Source organism: Anser brachyrhynchus (assembly GCF_964034855.1).
Source record: "Anser brachyrhynchus genome assembly, chromosome: 3".
In the NCBI taxonomy this organism is placed as follows: Eukaryota; Metazoa; Chordata; class Aves; order Anseriformes; family Anatidae; genus Anser; species Anser brachyrhynchus.
In genome coordinates, this window is record NC_137696.1 from 32101439 (window position 1) to 32113691 (window position 12253).

General features: G+C 38.4%; 1 protein-coding gene across 1 annotated transcript in view; it reads left to right on the plus strand.

The window, feature by feature from the left end:
• LOC308192774 (ATP-binding cassette sub-family G member 8-like) overlaps positions 1 to 12005 on the plus strand; it is a 52254-nt gene extending 40249 nt beyond the window's left edge. Inside the window, exons 13-24 of the mRNA XM_080586688.1 lie at positions 10 to 114; positions 833 to 989; positions 2956 to 3194; positions 3619 to 3751; positions 5180 to 5449; positions 7065 to 7233; positions 7323 to 7415; positions 8306 to 8505; positions 8630 to 8706; positions 10134 to 10401; positions 10898 to 11025; positions 11111 to 12005. Of these exons, the coding sequence (XP_080442814.1) occupies positions 10 to 114; positions 833 to 989; positions 2956 to 3194; positions 3619 to 3751; positions 5180 to 5449; positions 7065 to 7233; positions 7323 to 7415; positions 8306 to 8505; positions 8630 to 8706; positions 10134 to 10401; positions 10898 to 11025; positions 11111 to 11248 (1977 nt within the window). The 3' untranslated portion in view covers positions 11249 to 12005. The remainder of the gene's footprint in view (positions 1 to 9; positions 115 to 832; positions 990 to 2955; positions 3195 to 3618; positions 3752 to 5179; positions 5450 to 7064; positions 7234 to 7322; positions 7416 to 8305; positions 8506 to 8629; positions 8707 to 10133; positions 10402 to 10897; positions 11026 to 11110) is intronic.
• Positions 12006 to 12253: the final 248 nt, after the last annotated feature.

Here is a 12253-nt window from a genome sequence, read left to right on the forward strand (position 1 = left end):
TTTCTCCAGACCAAGGCCCAGGACAGTATCTTTTGCTCTGAAGAAGATAACAGCCTGTATTTCACATACAGTGGAAAATCAAATGTTCTTGAGGTCAAAGAACTCAACTACCAGGTAAAAGTTCTGGTTTCTGTAGGTCCCTTCAGCAGGGAACTTATCCAACAACTCCTGTTTCATTAAGCAAGCCCTCTCAAAAGTAGTATAAAGCTGATGTTCATGCAAATATTGCACAATCAAATATACAGAAGTTTTGTAAGGAGAATCACACTCCTGGCTACGGTACTAACACGAGGCTAAACCATGCTGTTGTAAAATATATCTAGTAAAACTAGGGGATGATACAGGAAAAGAGGTCCATTTCTAGGCTCTGTTTTCCCTCAGTCTTGAGCTAAATTATTCCTCTCAGGACTGAGGGAGCAGGAGCCTTTGCTGGCAAGAACAAGCATGCAGGAGACAAGGAGAGGATGACAAACATAAGGAGGATTTCAGGAAGCTTTCAGGAAGCCAGTGAAATTTTTCACTTTTGTGCCACGTGGCATCTAAAGTAAGCTTCACGGTTTTCAGTTTTGATTCATTTCAAATTGTATTAAAAATTAAAAATGTACAATAGCAATAAACTACCTAAGTAAGGTAAAGGACAGATAGTTTTAGTGATTATCAGAAATAAGAAGCAAAGGATGAAAACCATACATGTCCGAAAAAGATTTTTTGTCTGTATTTCTGAATATTAACAATATTATTTTAACATATTCTCTGATTTATAACAACTTCAAAAGTATTTAATGTTAAGTAGTTTAACGTATGAATTGAAGAGACTTTCTTTCTTTATTAGGTTAACACGGCATCCCAGATTCCGTGGTATGAGAAACTCACGCAGATGCAAATGCCATGGACCTGGAACTCAGGTCCTAATTCTCATGTGTCAGTAATCCAGAATCTGAATTTAAAAGTTCGAAGTGGTCAGATGCTAGCTATTATAGGAAGCACTGGTAAGAACAACCAAGTTTCATGACTTGACTAACTCTTGGATAAAACATACACAATCAAAACCAATATTCCTCAGTCTTCTGAATGGCATAATCTAGCTGAGAAAGAACTACTGGAAATGCGTCACTTAAATACATTCTTTAAAATGTACATTTTGAGAAACAGAATCATATTGGAAAAATATTTTTTGAATTTATTTTCCAAAAACTTTTATATTATGACTTGTACATTTGCTGTTTGTTTTTTGAGGTGCAGTGTTGTTACAACTGTGTTCTGCAATCCCATCTCTGCTGGACGTGAGGCAGCTTCACAGCTCTCATAAAACAGGCAAATTGCAGACCTTGCCCAGTAACAATGCAGACATGAGGCCAGACCCCATAAGAAAGATCACTTGCAACTGGCAGCATAGCCACAAGAAGCAATTTCCTTCACATGCAAACAGGTCTTATAGAATAAACTATCACCTTCAGATTAATTAACAGAAACTTGAAAAGAAACGATAATGCCTCTTCTATTTGGCTTACAGTATCTGAAAAATGGGGCTCTGGTTTCTTGCATCTTTTTTTTTTTCCTTTCATTTTCTGGTAGGAATGGTTTAGTCTTCTCAAGGATGAGGTTGCCTAATAGAGAGTTGGCCTTTGCCCTAAGTTGTTAGTGAGACTTAGCTCATCTAGGGGGATAAGAAGTAGACATGTGATGCATTAAATTGAAGTAAAAAGTACCTATGCTTTGGAAGTAAAACAAACAAACCCGCAAAAAAAATATGCTGTGACTCCACTAGACTCTTACATTAGGTTAGCTCAGTGATTCAGTGAAGATGCTCTCTTTGAAAAAGAAAGACAAAACATATTTGCCACAGAAGTTGTAACATTATTTCTACAGACGAGGTTTTTCTTCCCCATTGCTATGGGGGATTTTTCTTAGCACATATCTAATGTACTGGAAATTGTACCTTAGAGACTCCCCATAGCAAAAGGAAAAAACTTGTGATGAAATAACATTGACTTATAGATATTAGACTTTCGTAAGGTAACGTACACTGGGTACAAACCCTTTCAGCAAACTAGTCAAGCTATTTTTAAAAGCTGTTTATCATCTATTTCATCAAACGCCTTAGTAAAGTGGATTAAACTGCTGATGAGTCTCACATTGTCAATGGCAATCAATATGCCACTCTTAAATACAGTAATATGTAGTTTACAGATGGACAGGTTTCTTTTTTTTTTTAATGTATATATTAAGCAACAAGTGTGGAGTTAATTTTTCAACAGGAAAATGGAAACAGATGACATCTAATCATAATGAGAGCTCTGTGTGTTTGCATAAAGTATCATATGGCATGAGGGAAAAAGTCATTTGCTATTTAATTCCAAATCAGGTTTTGTTTTCATTGATTTACTTTCCTTACTTCTGAGTATAAGCCAACTTTTTCTCAATTATTTAAATGACTTCTTGTCTTGTTTAAATCATAGTTATTTTTATTTAAGTCATGCTTAAGATTCTTATCAGCTGTATAATTGCTCAGTGCCTTAGTCTTTAAACTGTGTAGCTGCTGTTTCTGAATTCACAATTCCCTCCACAAAGCAGACTTCTGCAAAAAATTTAGGTGCCAGCCCTGCAGCCAGTCCAGGACACCACCTTTCACACGTATAGAACAGTAACCAGAGGACAGAGATCTTGCTTCTTATATTCAGAGCTGTTCTCAAAAGCCAGCTACCCAATTCTCCTGGGACATGTCAAAGGTTAAAGCCATGTAATCCATTCTGGAGGGGAGAGATTTCCTGAACATGAGCTTGCAGTCAGGTGTCAGTATTTTCTTTCAAGATCATTTTGTCTCTGCAGCTTTAGAAAAGCATCACAAGGTGTTGAGGAAAAGATGTTAGGGAATGAAAACTTCTATTCTCTGCGACTAAATCACTTTTCAAATGGATGCCCTGGAAATTTATTTTCTAATTTTGATTGTTCTAGGTGGTGGAAAGACATCCTTGCTTGATGTGATAACCTGCCGCGATCACGGAGGCAAAATCAAGTCTGGACAAATCATGATCAATAACAAACCCTGCACTCCCCAGCTTGTTAAGAAATGCATTGCACACGTGCGGCAGGATGACCGACTGCTCCCCCACCTGACTGTCAGAGAAACGCTATTGTTCGTTGCCAAACTGCGCCTTCCAAAGTTTTTCTCAGACTCACAAAAAGAAAAAAGGGTAATTAAGCTGTTGGAAAAAAATAAAGTTGTCAAAAATGCGTCTGACAGGAATTATCCAAGAGATCCTGTGTGCTTGGAGTCAGAACAGCTAATCTGGCTTTTTTTTTTATATATATATATGTAGATTATGAATTATAAAACTTTTTCCTTTTTCAAGATAGAAACCAGCAATTGTTCCAATGCTCACAAAAAATGACAATCTAGAGAAAGCATTGGAGAGGCTGAAAGAACTAAATTGCTGATCGCTGAGCATTTTTTAATGTTATCCCTAAAATCAAGATTTGTTTTCAACTAGCTCTCGCTCAAATAGCACCAAAATATCCAGATGAATTTTAACTACGTCAACTACATTTTTTGGCTTTATCTGTGCACAAACGTGTCAAGAAACTGTTTTATCTCTGTTACCATTTGGATCCCCCCAGGTGGAAGATGTTATAGCAGAACTACGCTTGCGTCAGTGTGCAAACACGAGGGTAGGCAACGAATACCTCCGTGGTGTTTCAGGAGGCGAGAGACGGAGAGTGAGCATCGGTGTGCAGCTGCTCTGGAACCCAGGTGAGCAAAACCCTGGCAACTTCCTTGTGCCCACCACAAACCACTGGGGGAAAAGGGGCAGTTAGAGAAAATAGTAGGGTTCAAGAAAAAGTCACACACACACGCTTCTCCAGACACTTAACGGATCTTGCATTACCCTCTGCAAGATGTTAACTCCCCATGGTAAAACCAGGCACAGTGACTGTGTGCTGGTCCATTTGCTTAAATCACAACTCTTGCTGATCAGAGATTATACTGTACTTATTACAGTCATGGTTCTATAAAAGGAGTGGTTCAGGAGCCAGCCCTCTTTCACTTCTGCCTATGCACAAGTACAGCGTTAACAAGGGAAGGTCATTTTCTTGGTAGCACAGGCACCCATTGTGGTCTTGTGCAACTCTGATGTGGCTGGCTCATGTCACAGGTGAACTAGAAATTTCTGTCATCTTCATTAGAAGCAAAAGACAAGGCTAAATCTACAGTTGCTTTTGCAGGAATGAATTCTCTATCTGCTCTTACATATATCAACAGCACCAATAATCTTGGCTGAGCCTCTTGTTGAGCGAGATTTCCTATCAGCTCTTCTACCTCCACTGGGAAATGGATCTGAATATTGTTTGCTTATATAGAATTATACTTTTGCAAGTACAGGGAAAGCAGAAGCTTTTTTTTTTTTGTAAGAAGTGATGCTCATGAATAGATGTGCTGGTACTGAAGTAAAAACATTACTAATTCTAGGGAAAATAAGTAAAGATTTCTTTACCTTTCGAACATGCGTTATACCCCTCAGCACAGAAACTATGTCTGTGTACAGACACTGCCTTGCGCTGATTGAGGCCATTAAGTTCTTTGGCAACACAAACACTGCAAAATAACAAAACCCATTCAAATTTTTAGCAACCGATAGCAAAACAAGAAAAATCCAAGCATATGCATGTGTCTAGGTATCTGGGTGTGAACAAGCATGAAGTAGCTTCTCCTCCCAATCCATGCTCTATATAAATTAATACTCTGAGGATTTACACATCAATAAGATCTAAATATCAATTAAATATATTTAATATAGATTAAAATATTTCAGTAGGCAGAATATACAACTATTACTATTGTATATTCACATACACTATTCACATTTGTATGGGCAAAGTGCAAGAACTGCCGAGTAAAACATGAATTTAATAAGGAGCCTAAATCTTCATTCCAGTGAAAATCAAAAACATTACTCTTGTTTCCAGTAGGACCAAGACAAAATTTAAAATAATTACTACATAGTCATTATGTTCAATATGATAGTGGAAGGAGGTTGCCATTGTTGAATATTATCTGATGTTGGTGTGAAATATACTTTGGACTTTTAAAAAAGGAATATAGCAGTGAGGTTTCATATGCTAATACCATATTTTCCAAATCAAACATGTTTTCCACAGCTAAACTTACTGTCTTTGGCAGGAATACTGATACTTGATGAACCCACATCTGGACTGGACAGTTTTACTGCACACAACCTCGTAATAACATTATCCAGACTGGCCAGAGGAAACAGATTAGTTCTTCTTTCACTGCATCAGCCCCGGTCAGATATCTTCCAGCTCTTTGATTTAGTTCTCCTGATGTCTTCTGGAGTCACTGTCTATTCTGGAACAGCCAAAGACATGGTCCAGTATTTCACAGAACTAGGCTATCCCTGCCCGAGGTACAGCAATCCTGCAGATTTCTATGGTTAGTATCAAGTACTGCCAAAGTACTGCCATAAAAAGAAGAAAAAAAAGAGGTTACTCAAAGTCATTTGCTTTCCTAAGTCTATCAGCTAACATTGGCTTTTATTGACCATAACTGTCTTAGAAATGCCTTGTCACTGTCATCAATATTGTACTAAGTTCAGTTTTAAATATGATCCCCATTTGTCAATGCAGGAAACGTAGAAAATACGAGAGAAAAAAAATCAGTTTTAAATAATCCTCTTAATGTCAGGTGTAGCAACTCTTCCGAAAGTTTAACACACTTATTCCCATGTTTCAGCTGGTTGAAACTTTTACCCTCAGTGATAAAAGACATGCATGAACTGATCAGTTGCTTTCGTGCAGTCAGTTCTCTGAATTCTATTCAAGAAACATAGGAAGCCAGTTTCCCAGGGTGTGTAATCATACGTGCCTTGAAGAGGAAATGAGAAAGGGGAGACTTGCCCAACAGAGCATAGGAAGGGAGAAAGAAAAAAAAATCCATAATAGTAATCTTTTGATTCCTCTTCTCAAAAAAAAAAAAAAATTTAACTACATGGTTCTAAGTCCATTTTTTTTTTTTAAACGTGCAAAGGGAATGTGGCCTTGTTAATGTAATGGCAGTAGTCTTTTACCCCTGAGGTTGGTTCAGTTCTTTCCTTCAGGTCTTTGCGTTCAGGTTGTTTAGGATGCCTTGTACAGACACCAACTACAATGCTCTGGAGTAACCTCTTTGGCTCTGCTTACGTGTCAGCCAGTGTCAGTTCTTATCAGAATGTCTATCAGCTATGCAGAGATAGATAGACAGAAATTAATGTAAAGCCCAGCAAAGAGACCTTTGTCACCAACGTGGTTCAGAGCAGTCCTGCTCAGCTCAGCGCAGCCCTGGGTGGGGGGCCTTGCAGCACACCTGTATGGGAATGGAGCATTTGGGGCAGTCCTCAGAAAATGAACCCCTGTGACATGGAGGCAGGTGGGGATGAGAAAAGGAGGTGAAAGATCATTCAGTGCAATGCACTGCGCCACTACCCACAGGAAAGGCAGACAATATGGGCAGCAGGAATGTAGAAATGGAACAAGAGAGCTGAGGATGCCACAGTAAGGAGGAGGACCTGAAGGTAATGCACAAATGCTGGCAGCGTGGCGAGTAAGAGAAACAGGAGAGTGTCAGAATGAGAGAAGTAAGGCAGGTTACAACTCATTTCTCTGATGGACCCCTGCTGAAATGTGGCTTAATGGAGATGGTCAGCTCAACGTAAGGAGTTACCAAATGCACAGAGATAATTCTCCCAGAAAGCGTCTGCGAAGTATCAGGTAGTGGTGCTCTACACTGATGCTCAGCACTGGAAAACACCACTGTTAGTTTAGATTTTAAAAAATAATTTGTTTAAAAAAAGCTAAGAGAACTACTGTTGCTGCTACCATGTTTTCCTTGGGTAATATTCTTCTTAAGCTCTCAGTATCTACCTAAAGTAACTGATAAAGTTTTAACTGTTGTAGCCTAATGCATGCACGCAGCTCATACTGTCTGTTAATGATATAATCTCTGATTCTAAACACATCATAAAGTTATCACATCTGTAGCTTATGGACTTACGTCAAATAATGTCTTGCAGTTGATTTGGCCAGCATTGATAAACAGACCGCAGAAAAGGAAATAGAGAGCCGAAAAAGAGCAAATATTCTTGCCAGCTTGTTCCTAGAAAAAATCAAGAATTTTGATGATTTCTTATGGAAAATTAATGAAGAAGACGACAATGTTGTGAACACAGTCAGCCAAAAAAGGTGAAGAAAAGAATATCATATGGCAGATCTGGAATAACTGCTACAACCTTGGCTAATTTCTTTTTTTTCCCCCCTTTTCTTTTGTACAGCTCCCATGTAAAATCAGAAGAGGCTATCCACATGCCTTACCATTCAAGTGATCAGTTACCAGGTGTCTTAAAGCAGTTCACTGTATTATTAAGGTAACCTTATCTCCATAAACAACTTTGTATCACATTCATTTGCATTTTAATGCATTAAGAAGCACAAAATGTGAATTGAGCGCGTGCTGAAAGCACACACCTAGCACTACTAGCCCTAGGCCTGAGCGAGCCGTGGAGCTGAGGTGTTGCTATACCAGCTCACCCCAGGCCTCTGAGCAGGGTGACAGTCAGATGTCCAGCCCCTTGCTTTCTGCCCCAGGGCTCCTTCCAGACAAAAATCACCTCCAGCTCACACTGGTGCGATCCTGCACCTTCAGGCAGCAGCAGCAGGAGCCTCCAGGCTCAGAAATGTGCATCCCAGTTTCGGGTACTGCCCTTCTGATCTCCACACACACACACCAAAGCGCAGTGACTGAACCCTCAGCAAGCCCAGACAGCCATGTGGCAGGCCCAGGTGCTGCCATCCTCACAGCTCTGCCTCGATTTGAAGCCAGGAGGCTTCACTGAGTATAACCAGCATGGATGGATAGTGGTAGCTGGGTTTCATGCTTGTGTTCTCAAAAGAAATATAACCAACTGGTTTAATACACGTAGAACAGCACTGACAGTATCATCTAGTACTAGTGTATACTATAGGCCCTTAACAAAGAGACTTTAGCTGAAATAATTGCTTCTGTGTCTTCAAAATGAGATCTTCCAGCCCCCACAGCCTTCAAGCTTTCAGCATTTCAGACCTGAAAAAGTAGGCCACTACAGATGCTCAGAAGCTTTGATTAAATAAAATCATGTTCAGAACCGGACAAACTCCCAACATACTCAAAGTCAGCAATTCCACAAACTGCTGTTAGCAGAGCACGTGGGGCAATATATCTGAATATATCTAGCATTAGTAAGGACTATACCTTATGGTCAATGTTGCTGTTTTCCAGTCGTCAAGTCTCCAATGACTTCAGAGATCTTCCAACACTACTAGTCCATGGAGTTGAGGCCCTCATCATGTCATTGTTAATTGGATTTTTGTACTATGGCCATGGAGAAAGCGGACTCTCTATTCGTGACACAACAGCACTGTTGTACATGATAGGTGCACTAATCCCATTCACGGTGATTTTGGATGTCATTGCCAAATGTAAGTGTGAGCTTTATTGTAAATGTTTAAGTAATCAAAATCAGAGAATTCTCAAATCAATGAAAAATTATGTTTATAAATGCAATTCTATGATGAAATCAACCTGTTTGTTTCTACCCTGCAGGTCATTCAGAAAGAGCTATGCTTTATCAAGACTTGGAAAATGGAATGTATTCTGTTAGCCCATACTTCTTTGCTAAGGTAATTGGTTTTGATGCCAGGAAATACACACAGATGGCTTAAAAAATATTCCAAAGCCTTGCTGTATAAATAATTGCATTTGCATTAGACTTCTGCTGTTGTGTCTGCCAGCTAAAGCTATCATTCTTGCTTCCTTGGTGTTAATTGATTAAACCTCACTCTACTTTATATCTGTTGCCATATGTCATGGCTGACATCCATGAGGTTGTTTGGCCAAAATTTGGGAATTCTGAAAGTCATATTTGGTGGTTTCATCACCAAATCATCACATTTATGTACCTGAATGTTTCATTAGCTGAAACATCTTTGAAGGTTTGATTATGTCTTGATCTATAAAACAGAATATGTATATTAAATGCTACAACAAAAGTAAAATAGAAATGACAAAATGGTAACTATGAGATTTCCAGTAGTTTTTCGGGCCTGTACTGATCAGAGAGAAACAACTGTATTAAGTGTATGAAGAGCTAGATTTCCTGGAAACAAATTAGAACTTAAGAAAAATTACATTCTCTTTTTTTCACAAGGGTTTAGAAGAATCCCTTCTTTGTGATGTTGCCACTGTGAGATGAGTTCTGCCTGCCATGGCATCTGTAATTTAGGTTTCCATTTCTGCACAAGATTTTAAATGCTTATTAGTGGTTGCCAGAGAAAAATATTCTTTGCATTGTGTCACAAAAATTGCACATTATTCATAGAGGAATCGATGTAATTTGTTACAACCTTAGTATTAGAGGATATTAGCAACTTTTTTTGGAAAAAATAATCATAATACTACATATATATGTATATACACACATCTACATATATATGTATGTATAATTGATATATGCAGACATCCATATAGTGTGTATATATATACATTTTTATATATACTGTATATATATACGCACACATATATATAAATAAAATATTTATGTTCAGATATTTGAGAAAATCCAAAACATATTCATGTTTTTACAATGAGTTACGAAGTTACTAACTGGACTGCCTTTGGGACAAAGTGGGGAAGCGACCAACAGCCTATTTCAAATTTCATCTCACGCTAGGTTCAACCAAATTTGTACAAAATGTACGCTTACAGTGGGTCAGTAACAGTATTACTGCTCTCAAGCTTACCATTTCTTTGGGAAATTCTCTTAAATGCTTAGAAACTGCCAAAACCATAACAAAATATGACATCCAATCTGTAACAAGAAGCATATCAATTCAACAGTTACAGGAATTATCATAACTAGGGAAAAAAATTAGCAAGGGTTTCCATCTCTGTTGTTACTGAAAACAACCAAAGGGGAGATGATTGTATTCCAAGGGATTATTTCCCGAAGTTTTTCTAAACAGTCCATAAGTACATTAAGGGGCATCTCAGAAGGTTTTGTGATTATTGCTTAATATATATATATATTTTTCCCCTCCTTTCTGAACAGATTTTGGGGGAACTCCCTGAGCACTGCGCTTTTGTTCTAATTTATGGGGTTCCCATCTATTGGCTGGCAAACCTCATGCCTGAACCAGAGCATTTCCTGCTGAACTTCCTCTCAGTGTGGCTGGCTGTGTATTGTGCCCGCGTGATGGCACTTTGGGTGGCAGCACTGTTGCCAACCTTACAGCTCTCAGCTTTCTTTGGCAACGTCCTTTTCACATCATTCTACCTGAGTGGTGGTTTTGTGGTAAGCCTGGAAAACCTCTGGACAGGTAAGACAATCCTCCCACTGCCCCTCCCAATGAAAATGTTGATGGCTTTCATCAGCAATTGTTTGTAGTGAAGCTGAGTCCCATACAAGAAAACTCTCTTTTATTCCCACCTTTGCAATATCTTCATGGATAGTGACAGTGGAGTTCATTTTACATTAGTGTCCCCCTGTGAAACTGAGGTAACAGTAAGCTTGGTCGAAAAAGCACTAATTAAAGTCTGAATTGGTCCCTACATTATTCATTAATAAGTTATATTCAGTAGATGAAGATCTTCAGTAGAAGAACTCCAGTTGATAATGGGAGTCTGATAGATATAAGTTCTCCCCTAATTTTCCATCTTCATGTAATAATATAGGGTATATCTGCCATTTTGTCCAGTAATAAACTATCATACATTCACAGCCTTTGGTTGTCAAGAAGTTAGACAAACCTGTTATATTTGGCAGCAAGACGGAAATTTGCTTATTTATATGACTTTTTCTGACTCTTTTTCCAGTTCCATTTTGGGTTTCTAAAGTGTCTTTTCTAAGATGGAATTTCCAAGGCATGATGCAAATTCAGTTCACCGAATCCAAATATGAAATGACTGTTGGAAACGTTACTCTTCAAATTCCAGGAAAACTTGTAAGTCACTCTCTAATGAAAATCTTGATAATTAACTAGAAAAAAAAAATTGTCAGTTCCTAATTTTTCTTATGTGTGGTTACAGGTAGTTAAGTCTATGGGCCTGGATTCACAGCCTCTCTACGTAAGCTATCTCATCCTTGGTGGCAATATTATTGGTTTCCTGCTTTTATACTACTTATCATTGAGATTCATCAAGCAAAAATCAAACCAAGACTGGTAACAGCAAGACAGGCAGATGGGGCAGCAGGCTACAGCATCCCTTGCAAGAAAACATGGCAAGCCCGAAGTTTGCTTTTGGTAACCCTTGCGAAGGCACTGGGAGAGAAGATACCTGCTGAGTTCCGCTGTACGAAGCGAGTCCGGTTCGCCACAGGATGGCAGCAGAATACCAGGAGTTGGAAGCCAGGTTGTGCTCCTCCACTCAGACAAACCGTGATAAAATTGAGACTTTAACATGGTGGTTTTTCAATTATTTTTTTTTAATTTGTTTGTTTGGTGTACAGTTTTATGTGTGACACCTATATGCACTAGCTGCACCTTGAAATATTCTGAGCTATGGGTTACCAATTTAAAAGGACCGATCCCACGTTGTAATAGCTGATGTTCTAGGTCACAGTCTTTGAATGCGTAGCAATCACATACTTAACCAGAAGAGCTCTAAGAGAAGTAGAATCAGCACACACAAAACACCACTTTCTGCAACGCGTATTCTGCATTCACTACTCATAAGAAGGAAAGCAACATAAATTTCACTGAAGCTTTGTGAAAACATGCGTGGATGAAAAACCAGTATTAGTTATTCTGTGTTGTTTCTAATTGCTTATGTGTTTAAAGACTTTACCTTTGTGTTCCAGTTAGATGCTGTTGATGCCCAAAATAATCTATACAGTGAGAAAGTACTTTTTTTTTTTTTTAAACAGGTAATTTTATCTTACCTTTTTGGATCTATTTTTAAATTATAAATACACACAAACTGATTATTAATCACATCTTTCTCTGTGATATTACTAGTCATAGCAATTTGCCAGTTTTGGTAGAAATACCAAAACTGCCCACCCAGTAATTAAAAATCTAATGGTGCAACATCTGAAATGCTTGTAGTTATGCACCTTCTTAAGTTCACCCATAAGACACAAATGCTCAGAAAATTCATATTAGTAACTAGATAGCTGTAATTCACACACAGTCATAGTAAGTACACGTGCAAATTAGATGTACAGTTGTT